Consider the following 21,834-nt stretch of genomic DNA (forward strand, 5'->3'; position numbering starts at 1 on the left):
GGCCTGTTTGAACTGTCTGGATGGACAGTTAGGATAGGGTTACTATGGACATTTTTAATTACTTGATTCGCACAGGAACCCTCAGATCCTGCCTTCTATTCCTGCTGTCAACACTTCCCAATAAAAGTTCCTTTTGAAATGATGCCGTTTCAAGAGTCCTGCTTTCTTGGGAGAACTGATTGAAGCAGCTCCAAGAAAGTTCAGTTTACATACCAGAAGAATGTATGCAAAGGTCTTCCTGGCCATAACTGCTAGCTATTCTTCAAGTAGAAGCTGTGAGTCCAGAAAGATTGTCACATTGCATACTGGTTCAGTGGATATGCAACCCATCCAGAGCCAAGGTCGTTAAATATTCAGAATGGATGATCCTTGCCTCCATAGCCTCTCTGTCTTGCCTAGTTAAGCTTCAGTTTGTTTTACCCCGTCGAGACTCCAACAGCTTCCAGGCCTGTGATAACACTTTGACAGCATCATTTGGTAGGCCAGGGGGACCGATGGATATTATCAGAATATTGACAATGTCTAGCCTTATGAAGTTGATGACATGGCCCAGAAGTTTTAATCAATATTAAATAGGAAGGGAGAAAATGCTGAGCCCTGAGAGACTGCATAAACCCAAGGTCTTGGACTCAATATGCCCTCAGTGCAACTAGTTGCAAATAAAAAGTAGAACCACCCCAGTATACCATGACTTCCATAGCTGGTCCCAAATGATACCATGGCTGATAATATCTAAAGCCCCTTAGAGATCAAGAAGATGAACAAACCCCATCCTGGCTCCTCCAGAAATCAGCACCAAGACTTCATATTGTAATCCATCCTGAACTTAGACTGGAAAGGATTTAGGTGATCTCTTGAGTCAACCAAAATTAAGTCAGTTTAAAGAGCAAAGCTTGCTGTAGGATAAGAAACAAAATAACCAAGTTGTCGTGATTAACAGTACCTTTGGCACCTGCCAGGTTTCCTAACCATCTGAATTTATTTTTTTTAAATCCTATTTTACAGATCTACATTTTATTTAATTGTTGGATAAAGATAGTGACCAACTGATTATTTTCTTCCATGCACTGAGGATGTGGTTTAGTTAATCCTTGCTTAATGACTGCCCTGATCAGAGACAATTTGAACTTATGACAGCACTGAAGAGGTAGCTTTATGACTGGTCCTCACATTTATAATCATCATAGCAGCCCTGTGATAATGTGATAGAGATTCAGGCACTTCCCAATAGGCAGATGTTTATGACTGTCACAGTATCCTGCCATCATGCGATCACCATTTGATCAACATCTGGCTTCCAACAAGCAGAGTTAATGGACAAACTAGCATTAAAATTGCAAGTCACAATCACATGAAATTTTACTTAATGATTGCATTGCTTAGTGACAGAGTTGCCTGTCCCAATTGGGGTTGCTAACTTAAGATTGCTTGTAATGTTCATTGTTCATTAGGTTTTTGCCAATAGCATCAAAGCAACTATTATTTAAAAATTTCAAAGGAAGCCAAGACAACCTTTCCTCTTCCTTTTGTTTAGCAGAAAATAAGAAAAATTCTTATTAAGAAAAAGGGATGTGGGATTATTTGTGTTTTCTGGATGTTTGCATTCCAAATTCAGCTTCAGTTCTAATGTAGGTACTGGATAGATTCTGTATGGCAGATTGCAAATATTTGTTTCCTGTACTTATAACCCAAGACTTAAAACACTCAGCAAAATAGGAGCCCTGGTGGTGCAGTGGTTAGAATGCAATATTGCAGGTTAACTCTGCCCACAGCTAGGAGTTTGATCCTAACCAGCTCAAGGTTGACTCAGCCTTCCATCCTTCCAAGGTCAATAAAAAGAGGATCCAAATTGTTGGGGGCAATATGCTGACTCTGTAAACTGCTGAGGGAGGGTTGTAAAGTACTACGAAGTAATATATAAGTGCTATTGCTATTGCTATGGAGAAATACCATGTGCTCTGTGCAATTTTAAAGGACCTATGTTGTCCTATTTCTTGAAGAGGTGAAAAGTGTTGATTCTCATCCTTCTGAGTGTTTTGTAAGATCTTCTTGGATGCTTAAAGTTGGGGTAGACAGTTCAAAGCCTATGACCTGCCTCTGCCTCCCAGCAATCTATTTGTGGCTCCCAGAGATGACAGAACTCTGAATGTACAGAGGTTAAGTATTTGGAGCTTCTTTTTATGAGTGATTGGTGCTGAAGACACCCAGTTTGCTCTTCAAATCAACCAAAACTTCCCCCAACCAACACACGAAACATTGGTGGTATAATTTCCAGCATCCCTCAGCCATGACCATCCCATCTAGATTGCTGTGGAACTTTTGTTGTTCAGCAATGAGGATCCAAATTGTTGGGGGGCAATATGATGACATTTGTAAACCGCTCAGAGTGTGCTGTAAAGCCCTATGGAGTGGTATCTAAGTATAAGTGCTATTGCTGAACCATGGAGGCCCAGTGGTTAGAATGCGGTACTGCAGGTTACTTTTGCTGACTGGCAACTGCCAGCAGTTTGGCAGTTCAATTCTCACTGGCTCAGGATTGACTCAGCCTTCTATCCTTCCGAGGTCGATAAAATGAGGACCCAGATTGTTGGGGGCCAATAGGCTGACTCTGTAAACTGCTCAGAGATAGCTGTAAAGCACTGTGAAGCAGTATATAGATCTAAGCACCATAGCACTATAGCTATTGCTAAGTACTAAAATACGTGTGACTCTATGAAATGTTTATCTCATTTTTCTCACTTGTACTAGCCTCATTTATTAGTTGTATTTCTGGTAACATTTATTAGCCTTTCAAGGCAACCCAGCTAAGACGCACACTCAGAAGAAGTAGGTGCATCTCTTCCAACTTCAACTTTACAGTCCATGAAACTAAGGACGGTCCCTTCTCAAATGTTTGCCACATCCAAGTTCCCTCTGCAGACTCAACTGCCTCTTATCTGACTGTTGTCTAGGCCGCAGTTCTTCTTCCTGTCTCCCAAAGTCATTCTCACATACAATTACAATTTTACAACCACATATTGCATTCAAGGTTAAAATGAAAGTATTTAATTTTTTAATTCTCACATCCACAACTTTTCTTATCTGTGAAATGATCTATATTTTTGTATTTCTTCCACACCCAAAATGGCAGATTGGATTTTCCATAAGCATAGGTTTTTTTAATCCAATCACCAGTGCTCAGATTTTCTCCTTTTGTCCTCCAACTTGATCTCCAGTAAAAGAGTGTCCCACTGGTACTTTTTCAAGAGGCTTCTTCCAGAGCTGAAGAAGTTTCTTGGATGAGAAGCAAAAAGTCTTCAAAGAAAAACAAGAAAGTCCAGTTGCCTCATGAAAAAACACCTTTGGAATAAGTATGACCTGGATAAAAATCTCCATAGACATTCACCAAAAGAATCATTTCTCACGTATATGTGACTCTAGGTGGCTTATAATTTTTTTTTTTAAATCCATCATATAAAAAACTTATAAAAACCCTCTCTCTCTCCCCTCCCATCCCATGGCAGCAACAGTCAAATTAACCTGATTGGCTCTGTTTCCATTCGTGGTCCCAGACCTGCACACAAAGCCCTATTTATAGGGCTTTTCAAAAAAGCAGCAGTGTAGAGCCAACTGTACCTCAGGGGTAATGATGTTCCACAGAGAAGAGGCCACCACCAAGAAGGCCCTTTTTCATGGTCCAGCCAGATGGCAATCCCTAATCAATGGGACTCCATAAAATAACCTGTCTTCCCATCCTGGTGGACTGGGTAGATGCAATAGGGGAGAGGCAGTCCTTCAACTAGCCTAACCTTAACCATGTGGAACAACTACTGGATTGCAGACCACACTTTGGGAAATCGGAGATAAAGCCTTGAGATGTTCCATTAAAAAAAAAAAAAATGTTGGATAACCACAGCTCAGTGTTTTGGCAATATGCCCACCTGCCTTGAAACTGAAGTGGGAGAGAGAGCAATCTGAGGGCCAGCAGAGAGGGGGAAGGAGCAATCTTGTGTTTTACTTCTTGACAGATATTAATGTAAAAAAGTATTCTGCATCCAACCTTGCTGCAAAGACTCTATATAAGTGAACGTATATCACTTCTTCCACCTTCTAGGCTTGTCATCTGACAATAACAGGCCATGCATTTATTTGACAAAGTAGATTCATGTCCATGAAAATAAATGGCATCATAAATCAGTCCTGAAAGTGAGTCAAAACTTTGTGGTTTTTTTACTCATAAAAAGAAACTGATCTATGGCTCCCCCCCATTTTTTAAATTTCTTATGCAATGAAGGTCTGCATAGTTAGACAAAGATCCAAGATTTTCTATTATTTAGCCTCTTAAATTGATAGCATTTAAAACAAACAAACATTACATAATTAAAATTTTAAAATTTTTATTCATGATTGTTGAGATATTCTTGTGTTTTTAATTATTGATTTATTTTGTATTGAAACCTTTTCTATTAGTCATTTTTTTATTTTTTATTTTAAAAAATGTAAGTATACTACAGGGAGTCGTTGGATTATGATGGCAATTGGGATGAGAATTTCTGTCGCTCATTGATGCAGTAATAAATAATAAATTAAGGTTTAGCATATAACTTCAGATGATGAAAGTACAAAGAACTGAATATGTTAAGTTTTACAGTCATTTCTAAGACTATAAAGTTATGTCAAGCAAATGACCACTTCTGTTTGGCTAGCCTATGTGTAAGTTATTGGATAGTTTACCTCACCTTTTTGATTTAACTGTACTTAAGTAAATTAACAGTTATGGGTTTTTTTTAAAAAAGTAATTAGGCAGTGATAATTTGATAATGCTGTATAAAATGATAAGTACTGTTTGGAATTATGCCCTGAAAATAAAATTTTACCATTCAATTGAATATTGCTGAGATTTAAAAAAAAAAATCAATCGGTTAAAATAGTTTGAAAGGTTATCTCACTGTTCCAGGCAAGCAGCAATATCTTTTCCTCTGTATTGATTTTAAAAGGATGTTTTAAGGCAGTTTTAAGGTCACAGAATTGTGATTTGCATGGCTCAAGGTCTTTAGAAACATCACTGAGAAGTGTTCTGCGCCCCCAACAATGGTCAGCTTTTCCATTTTTTAAAATAGGCAGTTTCATCCCTTTTAATTCCAGGCTTAACTTTTATGTGGATGATCTTAGCCACTATGTAGAATTATGTATGATGTCATGGCAGGAAGAGTCAATGAACTCTCCTCAAAATTTAACAGCCCCTTTCACATCAATCATGTGAAAGGACTTCTCTTTGAATGAAGCTGGGGGTCATGACGGAAAGTCACAAGGAGTGGCTTGATCTTTTCTCATCAGATCATATTTTTGTTCAACAGTGTCTGTTCTCTGGGATCCCTTCTCATGGGTGCAATGATAAATTTAATGTGGGCGAAGGGGGTCAGGCAGATCATGAGAACAGCTTTAGTAATGCAAGGATCTCTTGGAGGAGCGTTATCTCATTCTGCACCACAACATGGTTAAAACTCTGCCAAGGAGAGGCTCTTCTTTTTAGCCAGGAATCTATTGAAGAAAGAAATAGTTTCATATCTATATTACTTTTCTCAGTGCTTTTTTTGTCATAGAACTCACCGGAATAGAGTTCCGGCACCCTTTTTTGACAGATTTTCCAAGTTTTAAAAGTAACTTTTGAAAATTTGATATTTGGTCCACATGGATTTGAATCACCGTGTCGAGCATAGGAGGTTGATGGAAAAATCATTAAAACGGTGCATGCGGGCTGCTTGTGTGTCAAGTCCAATGCATGTGTACTTCATCCGGCTGCTCGGCTTGGGGCACTCCTCGGCTTGCAATTGGTCATGTGGTCGCTAGCTGAGTGCTTACTGTGGGTGATGATGGTTATATTTTGTTACACAACTGATGTGTGTGGGTGTGTGTACAGTGATTGACTATGTGAGAAAGGTAAATAAAAGATTAACATGATGTGAGTTCCAGCACCTTTTTTCTTACAAAAAAAGCACTGACTTTTCTTGCCCCACCTCCTGTTAATAAATAGGGGGAATCCCAAACAGTTGTTTAGAATTAAATTTGGGTTTCATAATAACTACTTAAGAACAATTAAGGTTTTTTTTCAAATTATAGGTTACAGATACAGTGGGTAGCTATAACAAAATATTGAACTGTATAATGAAAATTGGGAATCTATTGATCTTGGAACTTGATTTGCACAAGAAACTTGGATTCAGTAGGAACTGATGTTGCTAAAAGCTTGTATTATTTTGATGTAATAATTTATTGCACCTAATTAACTGGTTCTGAACATATGTGTTTATTCCTTCCTACAAAGTGGCTTACTATCAACTGAGTGTAAATACTAGCCAATAGAATTCTTGCTATTGGAAAATCCCTTTATGAACGATAAATAATATTTATAATTGAGAAGCTGTTGCCAGTATATGTTAGCTTTCTCCTTATATTTTCAAAATGTAATAGTAAACAAAAGGAAGATTTCCTGTTAAATTATAGCCTAAAAATTGGTCTGACTATTGCTCATATGAGCAATGATTGAAACTTCTCATTCTGCCTTTGTAGCTCCTAACATGGCAAATAACAACTATGAAGAACTTTCATCCAAGGTGACTTCAGAGGATGAGGAACATATTTATGAACATATTTATGACACTTTGGCATCTTCTGACAAACCAGAGCTGAATCACCAAATGGCCATAGATGAGCTCATCACTACAGAGGCTAACTATGTGCACAACCTTCAGCTCTGCATTTTTAATATCCGCAATCACCTCCAGAAAAAACAGGTGAGAATAAGAGAGATCATCTGTAATCATCAGCACTTGAGTTGTGATAAAAAAAATTAGTATCTACAACAGGGAATCCTATATTGTATAAATAGCAATATCCTAGGGCAGGGGTAGGTAACCTCGGCTCTTTTATGACAGCTATGCTGACTCAGGAATTCTGGGAGTTGAAATCCATGAGTCATAAAAGAGCCGAGGTTGCCTACCCCTGTCCTAGGGTATTAAGGAAGCTAAGCATCAGTAGCTTGTCCCAAAATTGAGACCTTAAAGGAGACTAAGCCATTAAATGAATAGTAAGAAATAAAGTATAGGGAGAAAATTCTTCAACTGGAGATACTATGGGAATTATGTTTAAAGCAAGAGAAAGAGACTATATTAGTTGTTAATGTATTCTTTATCAAGTAAAGGTGATGAACACTTGTCTGTATGGCTTGAAATGACCACTGGATCCTGTTGTGAGAAAGTTTCTTCTGGCTATACAGCTTCTCAACCTCCAGCTCCAAGATTACTTTCATTTCTGAAAAGCTTACTGTTTATTGAATACATGGCATAGTATAGGCGAAGGAAAACTAACTCGAAAATCCCAAGGCATAATACCATAACATATAACAGTGTTTCCCAAACTTGACAATTTTAAGGCATGAGGACTTCAACTCCCAGAATTCCACAGCCAGCAATGCTGGCTATGGAATTCTGGGAGTTGAAGTCCACATGCCTTAAAATTGTCAAGTTTGGGAAACACTGACATATAAGAATGACATTCCCAGCCAATCCCACCCAGATGTCCACATAGCTCATGTAAACAAATTCTCTTTGTTATGACAATTGTCTGCTATCTTCTTCACACTAGCTAGAATGTCCTTGACATTTTTCAGGCAGCCTCTCTAAGCAAACTTCCCCAGAACTGGAGAGGTTTCGTTTCTCTAACTAACCCATTCAAAAACATCACCTCTCTCTCTCCCCCTCCCCCCTTACTCTAATGGCAAGATGAAATCAAAGAGGCCTGTAGCTGCCAGATTTTCACTCTTGACACAGCTGTCGTATTCTGTAGATTCATTCTTCAACAATGTGCTCTCAACTTCTGCACCTGAAGAGTCCATAGACTAATAAAGCAGCATGATACAGCTGCTTACAAAAATACAAAGGGATTTCTCAGAATATACCTATAGATGTTTATTGGTTATACTTTTAGAAACAATGTTGGGACAGAAATATTATGGTTAAAAGACAGTAACTATCTTTGTCTTGTAGAATAGGAGCATATGCTGGCTGAGAGAAGAAACTAAAACATTGTATTACTCTATTTCAGCTGCCTGAAATTGACCTGGAAGGATTGTTCTCTAATATAGATGATGTCCTGCAGGTTTCCAAATGTTTGTTGAAAGGACTTGAAGCTTCTGTGAACCAGGGGCACGAACAACTTTTTCATATCAGTAGGTAGTATTCACAATGATGTATCTACTACATAGTTTTTAAATACTGTTATTATTAAAGCAATAGTATACATTTTATTATAACAACAGTAATACTTCAATAACTTTAATACAAGCACTATGAGGCCGTGTCAGATTGTCTAATGTTTTAAAAGCTGGATTCAATATTATCTTTTCAAGAGTTGAAAGATCTAAGTGTTACTTCGCTTGATGTTAATCAGCTATTTATGTGATTTTCCAGAATTACTTTTACTATTTGTAGCAGAGGAAAATAGTTATTTTGAATATTATCCAAGAGCGAAGTTATTTCAAGATTGTACATCAAATTATGGACTAAAGAGAGATGATTTAACCTCTAAAAGAGTAAAATGCTATTGTGCTTGCTAAGTAAATGGAAGTCAATATGTGTTTTTTTTCTTAGATATCTTTAATTTTTTGAGTTCAGATTCTGGAGACAGCATGGTATGAGTCATAAAAGGAGACATTTAGGAAGCCATCAAAGCACTCCAGGAAACACTGTGGAGAAAGAAAGAGAAGAATGCTGGAGAACCCAATAAAAAGATAGAGTGGCTAAGGAAAGAGAGAGGGATAAAATAAGCAGAGGATCTTAAAGTTCAAAGGAAGAATGGGTAGTGAAAGACAGTAGATAAAAAAGGAGGCAGTGTAAAGTGAGACTAATATAATCTTTCACATGAGACCTAATGATAAGAAGAGTTTTGCACTGTGACAGATAAGTAAGAAGCAGGCAAAAAAGGAATCCAAGGGAGAATAGAGTTGAAATCCCATTCTTTGGAAATTCTGCCTGCTGTATTCAATTGTCACTTTTGAAATGTGAGCTAACATCCTTGAGAGCTGTGGCATGCTCAAGGACCTGGGGGTGATAGTGAAATGATAGCTTCTTAATTTCATAATTAGCCAGCTATACAGTGGTACCTTGATACTTAACGGCTTTGAAACTCATCAAATTTGGTACTTATTGCATGTTGACATGAAATTTTTGCCCCAGTACTCATTGTTTGTTTGGTACTCATTGCACAAGCTAGACCATTGCACAAGCTATGCTGACTCAGGAATTCTGGGAGTTGAAGTCCATGAGTCATAAAAGAGCCGAGGTTGCCTACCCCTGAGCTAGACCTTGTCACTACCTGCTGCATTGTGATTCACTATGTTATTCCTTATGGGAAAAATGTGTTTGGTACCAATCATTTTTGCTTTTCATGAGGCCCCCCAGAACCAGTTAACAATGAGTACTGAGGTACCACTGTACTTCAAATGTATACACTATTTTTCAGCCTGAAAAGTTATATATACGCATCCTTGCACAAAAATGAGGCTAATTAATGAGACTTAAGAACAATTTGATGCATTGATGCTTTTCAATATACAACACATGTCTTGGGAATCTTCATTTTGACTGTTTTACAATTTTGTTGTGGTAGGCACTTTATTTCAAGAACTCAAAGCAGAAATGGAGAATGTCTATAAAATTTATTGTGGAGACTATGACCAAGCTCTTTTACTGTTAGATATTTATAGTAAGGAGCCAAGATTGCAAAAAGAAATTATGGAAACCTTGACCACTACTGTGTAAGTATACTTTATGATGCAATCATACAACCCATATTTTTTTTAGTATGTTAACCTTTTTACTTTTCAAGAAACACAGCCCTGTGTTTAACGAGGCAATGACATCAGTCAGTGGTAGGCAGCATCTGTGCCCTTTGGATCACTTCATCCCTTCAGCTTGCTGAAACAGATACTTGAATAAGGGAGCATAGCTGTGAGAGATGACAGCAATCTTTTTCCCCAAATGAATCACTATACACATCCAAACCAGAGGGTGTAAATCTGCCATGGTCCACACAAATCAGTAGGATGTGAAGCAAGTCAACTAATGCCAGTTGTATCTGATTTTGAACATAGAGGTTTTTTGCTAAATATGAATCATGTTTAAAAGCAGAAGAACAAGTAGATCTGCAAAAAGAAACCACTGGGTTACTATTGGGTTGTATTAATTACCTGCAATTGTGATATTCCATGAATTTATGGAAAGATTCAAAACTTTTTCTTGTCGTTCACCGAATTCAGTGTCATCAGATAAGATGGCCATTAGGCCAAATGAGGGATTAACATGCTTGTTGGACTACTAATAAAAAGGCATCGTGCAAACTACACCATATTTTTTTCTTTAGTGGATATTATTTTTCATGGAAGGTACGATGAAAAAAATGGTATCTAGTAATGCTCTGTGAGCAAAACAAAGCTATTGAATTTTAAAAGCCATTCCCCAAAAACTATTGAATCATTATGTCCAGAGGGAGTGTATCACAGAATACCAGAAGCACGGTGGCTCAGTTGCTTAATAATGCTGGAAATGGTATCTGTTCCAGTGGCTCAAGTCCTAGCACTGCAGGGCAGGGTTAGCTCCTATCACTTGCCTCAGCTTCTGTCTACCTAACAGTTTGAAAGCGTGTTCTAAGCAAGTAGATAAATAGATAGCACTTGGCGGGGGAGGGGGGGAAGTGAGTTGGTACTCTGTACAGGCAGTCAGATTCCTGCTGGCTCTGAACCTTCCCAGTTGTGGCACCCATTTACAAGGTGGCTCCAGGAAAGGGAGGGAGTCTTGGATGATGCTATTGGAAGAGCTGCTTGTCTTTCTTTTCAGTGCAAAGCCAGCTTACCTCCTGTAGAGCACTTTGGGAAGTGTGCAAGCCTGTCCTACAACAAGGCTGGTAAATTGGCAGCCAAACTACTACTTTGCAATGGTCTCCTGGCTACTGTAACAACGCCCTAGGATAACAACAACCTTTCCTCCACTACTACCAACTAGAGCCCAGCCCTGCACTGTTAATCATGGCTAAATTGCCCATGTTACAGGCAATGACATGGTCATAGTGAACCATTGGGGTTTAAAGATTAAATGCCTTAGCTTTATTGGAAATCAAGCATAAAAATTGGAGGTGGATTATCAAATGGATATAGCAGATACTTTGGAATATTATGAAGGGAGGATGGCTATTGTATTCGGTTCATGGATTTTGTTTTGTTTTGGGGCTTTTTTTGCAGGCTCAAATAAAAAATCATCAGTTTGACATAGTGGACAGAATATTGGACTAGAAACTGGGAGATGAGATTTCTACTCTTCTTTTAGGCAAGGGAGCCAATCAAATGACAGCATTGGGCACATTTTCTCACTCCAATCTACCTCATAGTGTTGGGGGAAAGAATTATTATGTACATTATCTTGAGTTGTACAAAATAAAAATGAGATGCAAATCAAATAATTACATGGAGATGTAAAAGGCAAATCCTGCCTCTCCGTTAAATACATATGAAATGTTCAGTTTCCCATTTGGGAAGGCTGGAGCATTTTAAAGCCGCTTTACATCCTGATATCTATTTATTTAGGAGCTTTAGAGGACACCCATTGCAAAACGACTCTGGGTGGCTTACATAAAATAAAAAGAAACAAGAAAGAAAAGAAGAAAATCCCTGCATCTACACAAACCCACTGCCTCTAACAGAAATATTCCCTATAGGGCTCCATAAGGACCCCACCCCAAGGTCTGGGAGAAAAGCGAGATTTTGAAAGCTTCCTGCAACATTAGCAGGAGGGGGGGGGAGGGGATTGACATGGATCTCTGGGCAGGGAGTGGGAAGGATCTTAGTCCAGAGAACAAGCTCCATGATAGAGAAAGTGTGCTTGCTGGGTGCCAATAGATGTCGCTGTTTGCTTGAGGGGACCCAACATGCTCTGATTGATATCCTTATGCATTTCTTGGTCAGGCCTCACACTGGTGCTTCAAACCTGAGCTTCTTCCTGGTGATGCCAGTGCAACGAATCACAAAATATCCACTGTTGTTGCAGAAGATTGTGGAAAACACTTCAGGCACTGACAGTGCCTATGGAGCCCTGCAGGCTGCAGCCACTGCTATGACAGATGTGAATGCCAATATCAATGAATATAAAAGGCGGAAGGAAATAGGTAAGGGAGACAGATCTTTCTGGCTACGTCTACTGCAGAATTCCAGGAACCTTCAACTTTCAACAACACTCAATCCCTCTACGATAATTTGTCTGAAAATTGTAATGCGATATATCTGGAGTGGGGTAAGTGAATCAGGCTATACGGAATGTTTGGTGTATTTTTTGCAGGACTTTGTGATCTAATTTCCTTGAATTTATCTAGGGATATTGAAAGTTTAATAATGGCAAACAAAAACAAAGGGAAAGCACTTTTAAAAATGTGACTCTAATATCATTTCCACCTTGGCACAGCAAGCGGTTTCCTGAGTCTGCATTTGCAATGTAGGAAATTAATCAGCTACAACTCACTTATAGCTCTGGGTCTAAAGCACAATGGTCAACATTATTCATATGCAGATGTTTTCTGCTGCACTTCCAAACATGCAAACAATGGAGAAGTCACTTTGGAAAGAAAAGATACATTTGAAGGCATAATTCTGCTTTGGGAGAGTTGACCAGTCAGGCCTCAGGAATATGTATTACTGAACTGGAACCAGCCATTAATGAACTTAGCTTCAAAGCTGAACTAAAACTGAATAGGAAACAGATCAGCTTTCAAGATGATATAACAGGAGTCTTCAAACTCGTCCCTTTTATGACTCATGGACTTCAACTCCCAGAATTCCTCAACCAGTGTGCCTGGCTGAGGAATTCTGGGAGTTGAAGTCCATGAGACATAAAAGGGACGAGTTTGAAGACCCCTGTGATATAAAGTCATAATGTAGCAATCTGTAGGTTTGTCTTGTCAGAATTGTTTGCATAATTATAGCAGAGCCTTCCCAGTACCGTAGATGGATTGGACAACAGTTCCCATCATTCTCAATCAGGGTGCTGTCCCGGAAGTGGTAGAAGTTATGGTTCTGATAGAAGAGAATATTTGTAGCTCAGGGTTAAACTTGGGGGCCCTTGATGCTGTCTGACCTTGGTTTTTTTCTTGCAGACATTTTATTATCTGACGATGTTACTTAGTTGGGTAATGAAAAGTCTGCAAGAAAATAATCAAGTTCAGAGAGCACCAAGGACCCCAAAGTTATGGTTCACTAAATTTGGGGATTGTTAGGGAAGGAAAATCTGTTATATACTCTACTTTAGCTGAAGTGTCAGTGGCTACAAGGCAGCCTCTTCACCCCATATTTGATTGCTTTTTTAGCTTGTTGTCAATGAGTGTATCCAAATGTATCAAAGTTAAATTTTCCCATGGTATTCTTGTTCTTACATCCACTGAAGAATCATTAAATTGCCAGAAAATTTTCCTCCTGCCTTATATAACTTGTTCTGTTACATTTCTCACCTTCTCCTCTTTTGGACTGAGGACAGCAGATAAATATAACAAGGCTGGGTATCTGACTCTGCGAGAACGTCTGGCCCGCCTCAATACCCACTCAATTGCCAAGAAGACAGCACGGTTGAGCCGCCTCTTCATGCATGAAGCTGGAATTGTGACCAAGGTAAGTATATGTCATTTTGCCCTATGTCCTGCTACTGAATGCCCTGCGCTGATCTGGAATGGCAAAGAAGAACGAAGAGAGGTTTATAAACAGAATAGTTATAAAGACTGAGTATTCTAGCAAATGAAGACCCTCCATCTCAACCATAGTTTCCATTCCACTCAACTGAATTCACCCCAATGCCCTCAGGATGCCCTCAGGATGCTTTGGGGATATCACACTGCAGTCTTTAAGAGTTCATGTGCTTTATTTGTGGATCATGACATATTTTGGGAGGAGATCACATAACAGCTTCTGCTTGTGACCTGGCTGAGGATGATTCTTTCACATGTAATGATAGGAGTAGTAATTTATGTAGTGCTGCAAGCATGCCGAGCATTTTCCACTCCTCATTACATCCCTAATTGAGACATTGGGCTTAGCACTAGTTCCTGTTTGTAGAAGATAAAGTATTATGACCCTGCTTAAAATTAGCTTATCTCTGATGGCATTGGGAAGCCTGTGTGGAAATATCTATCGGACTAATATTCCTTAACTCTCAACTTAGCCGCCTTAGGGCAGTGAAAGGAACCTAGAAAAAAAAAAAAGAATTCAAGAAATGAAGCAAATTTAGTGAACTCAGCTTTTCGTGCTGAAATAAATTTCCTTCAATCCTCTCTTTTCTCTTTGCATAGCAATTTTCCAGCAATTTGTCTCTTGCCTCTTCCAAGATCCAATAGAAGAGTATATGCTTGCATTAGACTTTCCTGTTGATCCAGAGTGTGCATTTATCAGAAATAATATAATTTCCGGGAACTTCAGAGATGGCAGATATTTGCTTTGCATACCATACTCGCCTATTCATTTGCAACATAAATGTATAAGTATTGATAGAAATTAAAAAGCCTCTGATCTCTCCCCTCCTCCCTCCTCCTTTTAACAGCCTTTTGATCTGGAGTCAGAGAAACCCTGTCTCCATTCATAAAATACAATGATTCCTTAAATGCAATAGAAAGCAGACAGCAGCTTGAAATCAATTAACATTTAAAAGGCATGGGAATTTTAACATCTATGCCCATGTTCTTTATGCCATGTGACTGGTCAGGAACTTTTCTGATACAGAGATAACAAGTAAAGTATTTCCTCTCACCATAAAAGCCATGTGTCACAATTGTGTTTCCTGCTTCGGTCATAACACCATATATCTCACTCGCATGTCTTTTACAAAGGGTTCAAAATGATATGAAGGTCTTACTGATGGGCAGTTGTGAGATTCAAATACCTGAACAACTGGTTCTCTTATTGGGATGCAGGCCTGGGCCTCTGAGACCTAGAATGGACTTCTGGAAGTGGCATCCATGCACTTCCAGTGGGCTGGTCTATGCCTGGGGGGCCTCCTCCTGGCCTCCAAGGCCTAGAACAGACTTCTGGAAGTGGCATCCATGCACTTCTGGTAGGCTATTCTATGCCTGGGAGGCCTCCTCCAGGCCTCTGAGGCCTAGACTGGACTTCTGGAAGCAGTGTGCATTCAGCCGGTTCTCCAAACTCAAAATTTAGCTACCGGTTCTGCTGAACTGATGCGAACCAGCTGAATCCCACCACTGCTGATGGGTCAGTCTATGGCTAACTGCCCCAAAAGCAAACCTTGTATTATTTTTGGAACAATAAAGATAGAGACCTCCTTTTCAAGCAGCCAGTCTCTGTGTCTTGATTCTAGGAATGCTTGCGCTTCCCCAGGGAGGATGCTATTGCTCTCTTTTCCCGGCTTAGAAGAAAGGAACCCAGGGAAATTCTCTGAACAGTGTGATTGACATTCACAGAAGAAATCTGTATTCACTAATGGCATTCTATTTTCTTTTGTATCATTGCTCAGTACTGATCTTTTACTACCTGTAAATTGTCTTCTGACAAAATGTAATGTCTTTTCTTTGATTTTTAGACAGAGGATAAAGAGTTTGATAAAGTGGAAGAAAAGTTTCAGTCATTGGCATCAGCTATAATTGATCTGAAAGAGAATGTGGCCTGCTTTCTGGACAACACAGAGGTAACATTTTTGTATCTAATGTTCAATCAAGCTCATGAAATTAGAGCACCCTGCAGAAACTTGACTAGAGATTTATTTTTGTGGTTGACAATCCAACATTGTCTCTATTAATGTTTCTGAGATTGCTTTGAATCATGACTGAAGAGAAGTCCACAGTATTAGGTTTTAAAGCTGTTAGTAAGAAAATAGTTGCCTTGATCCAACATGTCTATTTTTGCAAGATGGGAAGCTGCTGGGGTCTATTTAAGAAAGTCTGTACAGAAGATGTGGTAAACAAGTACCTGCCCAACCAATAGGTATCTGCTAGTTTTTACTTCAGGCATTAATTGTACTGACATATATGTCATTTAACTCTTGTCTTGGAAGTAATCAATGGTGGAATTCAGCCAGTTTGCACCAGTTCAGCAGAACCGATAGCTAATGTTTTGTTACCTATGTTGAGTCCTTGGCGAAAAGCAGACACGAGAAGCAGTTGTAGTTCTCAGTTTTTTTTATTCTGTGTTCAGCTCACAAGTAGATGGCTTCAGCAGCTCCCAAAACCTCCCAGCTTCTTATATAGGCATTTCCCGGGTCAATGCGATACTTTTCCCGCGCCAGCACCCGCGCATGCGCACGGCGCTGGCGACAGCCTGTCTGGTCCCGGGCAGCTTTGCACCTGCCCGGGACTGCCTGCAAACGCCCGAGCCGTTTGCAAGGCTCGGGACATAACACCCCTTTCCCCCGGGCTAAAACTACTACCAACATATAATCATTTATTTTATGCAGTGTTCTGCTTCTCAGTGCTCCTATCGTTACCTGGCTTTTGTTTAGCCAGCAATGTTATGTAATCCTCTAAGTATTTAGGAGACTTCCTTGCTCTCTGTGACCTTCTCAGCTCTGGGTTTCTGACAAGTGTTCCCTGACTGAGGGGTGACAAGAGCCTATTCCCCTTATCATGCCTTGGTGCCTTCCAAGGACTTTGCCCCAATGCCTGGCCTGCTTGCTTGCCCACCGGGCTCGTCAGGCCAGGGCTCCTGTCACTTTGTGACCTGGTTGACCCGCCTAGCTGTACGCCCTCGGGCCCCTTGAAGTGATAGCCACTGCTGGGCGTCTCTATAGAACCTCCTAGGTCCGTCCAAGACCTGTCAGGAGGCTGTCCAATCCCTAAGCCCCGTTCTGTGTCCGGGCTCGTGTGGGTCTCTGTACCTTCCCAAAACTCAGTTACTCCCTGATTTGGGCTAGAGGTGTTGCGGTCGGGACTTGGTTCCTCGACCACCTCCCTGTAAGTTTGACCCCCTGTAGGATTAGGGGTAAGGTCAGGCCAACTCTGGGGATTGTGTGCCAGCTCTCTTGCGGGGAATGATTTGTTGGGATGCTCCCGGGTATCCTCCGTGACTGGAGTGCTGTGTGATGTGTGTGGAAAGTGAGTATGCCCCCGGGGTGACTCCCTGGCTGGAGTAGGCGTGAGTGCCTGTTGTGTGGGTAAGCTCCATGAATTCCTTTTCGGAGCACTTGCGGAAGCTTGAAATGGGCCGTCAGTGGCTCCATCAGTGGAGATGGGCAGCAGCTCGTGCCCTTCCCTTTGCTCCAAAGGGTCCCCCTCCCCCCCCTGGAAAAGACCCAGGAGTCTCAGCTGGAAGATGCCGCCTAGGGCGGAGTTGGTCAATGTGTCAGCGCAGGACACGACCGTTGTCCAGGGCTACCTCGTAGGATAGAGGACCCGTGACCCTGGAAACAGAAGCGGGGACCCATGTATGACCAGGCCCGTAATTGCGAGTCCAGACCGGGGCACCCTCAAGTAGTTGTCTAGGTGCCCTAGGATGTGAGGTAGATGAAGGCAATCTATCCGGATGCAACCGGTCAAGTTTAGTAGTAAGTTGACGCCCCCAACGAAGTTCAGCTGGGCTTCTCCCTGTAGAAGTGGACGGTGTGGTATGATAAGAAAGGAGAAAGTCAGCCAACCTGTGATGCCAGTCCCCGTAGGTGAGTCTTTTCAAGGCGTCCTTTGTGATGCGCACCATACGTTCAGCCATACCGTTGGTGGATGGGTGGAAGGGTGCAGACATGGCATGATGAATCATGTTAGCCTGTAAGAAAGCTTGGAATTCGGAGGAAGTGAATTGAGGGCTGTTGTCAGACACAATGACATCTGGAAGCCCGTGTGCAGCAAAAATCCCCCTCAGTACCTGAATAGTCTTTGCAGTGGTGGTGGATGAGACAGGTACAACCTCAAGCCATTTTGAATGGCTGTCAACAAGGACCAAGAAGAACTGGCCCTGAAAGGGCCCCGCGTAGTCAATGTGCACCCTAGACCATGGGGACTGTGTTTCCTCCCATCTATGCACGGGAGCTTGGGGCATCTCTGGGCGAGATCGTTGGCACAGGTGGCATGCATGCACCCTAGCCTCAATATCTTTATCTAAACCAGGCCACCACAAGTGGCTGCGCGCAAGAGCCTTCATACGAACAATGCCAGGATGACCCTCGTGGAGGGATTCTAAGACCCTAGTCCTCATTGAGGTGGGAATGACAACTCTGTTTCCCCAAAGCAGACAACCCTGAGAAAGGGACAGCTCGTTCCTTTTGGACCAGAAACTCTGAAACTCAGGACTAGGGCAGTGCTCAGGCCAACCAGACAAAACCCAGGAACGGACACGTGAAAGTGTGTAATCTGTACCTGTTTCAGCGGCAACATCCCTGGCACTAAGAGGGAGCTCGGCAAGGCTTGGATTGATAGAATGTTGACAGCTGGCGCAGGGTCAGCTTCTACTACTGGCAGGGGCAACCTACTGAGGCCATCAGCATGGCCCATTTCTTTCCCAGGCTTGTGGAGTAATGAAAAATCATATGCAGACAAAAAATAGACCACCTAAGCATTCTAGGGGAAATGATGTGGGGAGTCTGCTTACGTGTGGTAAACAGTCCCAGCAGAGGCTTATGGTCAGTGAAGACCGTGAAATGCCTGCCATATAGAAAATCATGGAATTTTTTAATTCCAGCAACAACAGCCAGAGCCTCCCTGTCTATCTGAGCTTAGTTGCGCTCAGCAGAAGACAATGTTCTGGAGTAATATGCAACAGGAACCTGAGTTCCATCAGACCTGAGGTGGCTCAGGACAGCTCCTAACCCCGTAAGGGGACGCATCACAAGCGATGCACACAGGAAGGGACTCGTTGAAATGTGCAAGTACACTGTTAGAAGTGAGCAAGGCCTTGACTTTGTTAAAACAAGCCTCATGCGTTTGTGACCACTGCCACACTGCTTGCTTGTCTAGTAGCCTGTGAAGAGGCTCAGCCACACTGGCTTTATGTGGAAGGAAGGAATTGTAGAAATTCAGGAGGCCCAGGAAGGCCTGACGTTTGGCCTTAGACTTTGGCCTAGGTGCTTCTAAAATAGCAGTTAGTTTGGATTTAGCAGGGTGAATCCCAGCAGCATCAATTTTGAACCCCAGAAATTCAGTAGAAGGCACCCCAATCTTGCATTTGTCTTTTTTGAGCTTGAGGCCTGTTTTCCTGAATCTTAACAGAACAGCCCTTAGCCTTTCAGCTAGAATGTGTGTGGAGTCTCCTGCAATCAAGACATCATCAAGTAGGGGCAAACCCCTGGTATACCCTGTAGTGTGTTTTCCATTACGCTTTGGAAAATCCCAGGAGCGACATTCACTCCAAACTGTAGCCTTTTTACCTTGAAGGCCCCTCTGTGGGTCACAATAGTCTGAGCTATAGCAGCATCATCATCAACAGGCAGCTGTTGATATGCTTGAGCTAGCTCAAGCTTTGCAAAAACACGCCCCCCCTTGAGGGAGGCCAGGATATGACTGACCACAGGAACAGGATAGGCATGTTGCTGCAATGCCTTATTAAGAGTGCATTTGTAATCAGCACAAATGCAAATGTTCCCATTTGCCTTTAGAGGCGTGACAATGGGGGTCTCCCAAGGACTGGAATCAACAGGTTCTAGAATTCCCTATTGGATCAGTTTGTCTAACTCAGTGTCAATTTTACTCTTTAAAGCAAAAGGGACCCTTCTTGCTTTAATTCTAATGGGAGTGACAGTGGGGTCTAGCTTTAAGGTCACAGGGGGTCCTTTGAATGTGCCCAGCTGGGGGCTGAAAACATCTGCAAATTCTTTGCAGACTTCCTATAGGTCGAGTGTTTGTAAACTGTTGAGTCCTGTGACGTGTATCCCCAGGGCCTCAAACCAATCGAGCCCTATGAGACTCGTTCGTTCACCCCCTACTACTAATAAGTCTAGTGGACCTTCAAAACTCTTGTATTGCACGTTAAGGGTGGCCTCCCCCTTAACACACACTCTTGAATTTTGAAAATCTTTTAACACAATGTCAGAAGGCCTTAACTTGGCCTGAGTTCCACTACCGGAACAAATCTTCCTAAATGTATGCAAGGAGATGATTGAAAGGGCAGACCCTGTGTCTAGTTCCATAGTTAATGGAACTCCTTGTAGCTTCACCTTGAGTGACAGCTTTTTCTTAATGGGCTTGTGTGTGCCTGTCCTTAGGATGCTTCTTCGCGAAGCGCAAAACCCCACCCTATTCTGGCTGGGGACCCTGGTACCTTTCAGGTGCAGTTCTTCCTGAGGTTGTACCTTTCGTCGGCCCAGACACACAGCTGCAATGTGTCCTTGTTTGCCGCATGCCCGGCAGGTAGCGGAGCGGAACTTGCAGTCGGTTCTCCTGTGGCGACCTCCACAGCCGTTGCACTTGAGTGGAGCTGAAGAGCTTCCCTTCTGATTTCCTTCCTTCGTGGGGTGGAGATGGTCGACTTCCTCGTCCGGATCCTCCTCGGAGTTTCCTTGGACGTCTTCCTGGTGCACGCATGCAGCTTCTGGACTGTTTCTGATCGGCCGCATGTTCTTGACGGCGCCGCCTGCTGCTTCTTCTGCAGTGACTTCTCTTAAGGCATCTTGGAAGGACAGTTCTTCTTTGGCGAAAAGCCTCTGTTGTAGATCTCAATGCCTTAAGCCACACACGAATCGGTCCCTCAGTCGTTCTTCGAGGTCCTTGAACTCGCAGTGCTTGGCGGCCTTCCTCAATGCGGCGATGTATTCTTTGGCCGACTCTCCGGATCGTTGATCCCTCTGCTCGAAGGTGTGGCGCCATGCGATGACGGACATCTTAGGCTGGAAGTGCTCCTTCAGTAGCTTCTTTAGATCTGTGTAGCTAACAGACTCTACTGGAACAGGTGCTGCAAGGTTTTCTGCGATTTCGAAGGCGTCTTGACCGCAAACACAAAGCAGGGTGGCAGCCTTCAAGCTCTCTTCCCTCACTTGGTTTGCCTTGAAGTAGCTCTCCACCCTGGCTACATAGGACTCCCACCGCTCTGGATGTGAGACGTCGAACTCCGAAAGCCTTCCAATCTTTGCCATCTTCAGGAGACGGGTCTATCAGCCAGCCTACCCCCGAATGCGCACTGGATTGGCGAGTAGCTGCCGAGTCAACGCCGTTCCGCCGCTCAGGACTCACTTGGGTAAGCTTACACTTCTTCCTTTCCAGGTGATGTAAGGTATCCCACCTTTGTCGCCAGTGTTGAGTCCTTGGCGAAAAGCAGACACGAGAAGCAGTTGTAGTTCTCAGTTTTCTTTATTCTGTGTTCAGCTCACAAGTAGATGGCTTCAGCAGCTCCCAAAACCGCCCAGCTTCTTATATAGGCATTTCCCGGGTCAATGCGATACTTTTCCCGCGCCAGCACCCGCGCATGCGCACGGCGCTGGTGACAGCCTGTCTGGTCCCGGGCAGCTTTGCACCTGCCCGGGACTGCCTGCAAACGCCCCGAGCCATTTGCAAGGCTCGGGACATAACAGCCTAGGTCCAGAATGGACTTCTGGAAGCGGCATTCACACAGAGAACCAGTTGTTCACATATTTGATTCCCACCACTGGAAGTAATCTATATTTTCCATCTGTATACATGCGTTATTTTTCTATCAATACACTCTGAATGTGTGGGATGGGGTATGTATTCACGAAGGAGCAGCTCAAAATACAAACTTTCCCCATTCTAAAAAGGGAACCCTAGTCTGAACTTAGCAAAAGTTTCTTTAAAGTTAATGGACTTTAAGTGGGCTCACAACCAAGCTTTCAGGATTCCCAGCTGCAAATAATATGAGGTTCAGAAAACCAAGTAACCGTAGCC

The 21,834-nt window shown here is 42.2% G+C and overlaps 1 protein-coding gene across 4 annotated transcripts in view; it reads left to right on the plus strand.

Annotated features, from left to right (window-relative positions):
* The window catches only part of ARHGEF37 (Rho guanine nucleotide exchange factor 37), an 87,824-nt gene that overhangs the window by 45,490 nt on the left and 20,500 nt on the right, over nt 1-21,834 (plus strand). For all 4 annotated transcript variants that reach the window (XM_039352659.1, XM_039352649.1, XM_039352680.1 and 1 more), the window contains 6 exons: nt 6,550-6,773; nt 8,083-8,206; nt 9,646-9,793; nt 11,993-12,192; nt 13,551-13,681; nt 15,600-15,704. In XM_039352659.1, the coding sequence (XP_039208593.1) occupies nt 6,558-6,773; nt 8,083-8,206; nt 9,646-9,793; nt 11,993-12,192; nt 13,551-13,681; nt 15,600-15,704 (924 nt within the window). In that variant the 5' untranslated portion in view covers nt 6,550-6,557. The remainder of the gene's footprint in view (nt 1-6,549; nt 6,774-8,082; nt 8,207-9,645; nt 9,794-11,992; nt 12,193-13,550; nt 13,682-15,599; nt 15,705-21,834) is intronic.

This window comes from Crotalus tigris, unplaced genomic scaffold, assembly GCF_016545835.1.
Source record: "Crotalus tigris isolate CLP2741 ecotype Arizona unplaced genomic scaffold, ASM1654583v1 scf7180000017568.12009008, whole genome shotgun sequence".
Classification (NCBI taxonomy): Eukaryota; Metazoa; Chordata; class Lepidosauria; order Squamata; family Viperidae; genus Crotalus; species Crotalus tigris.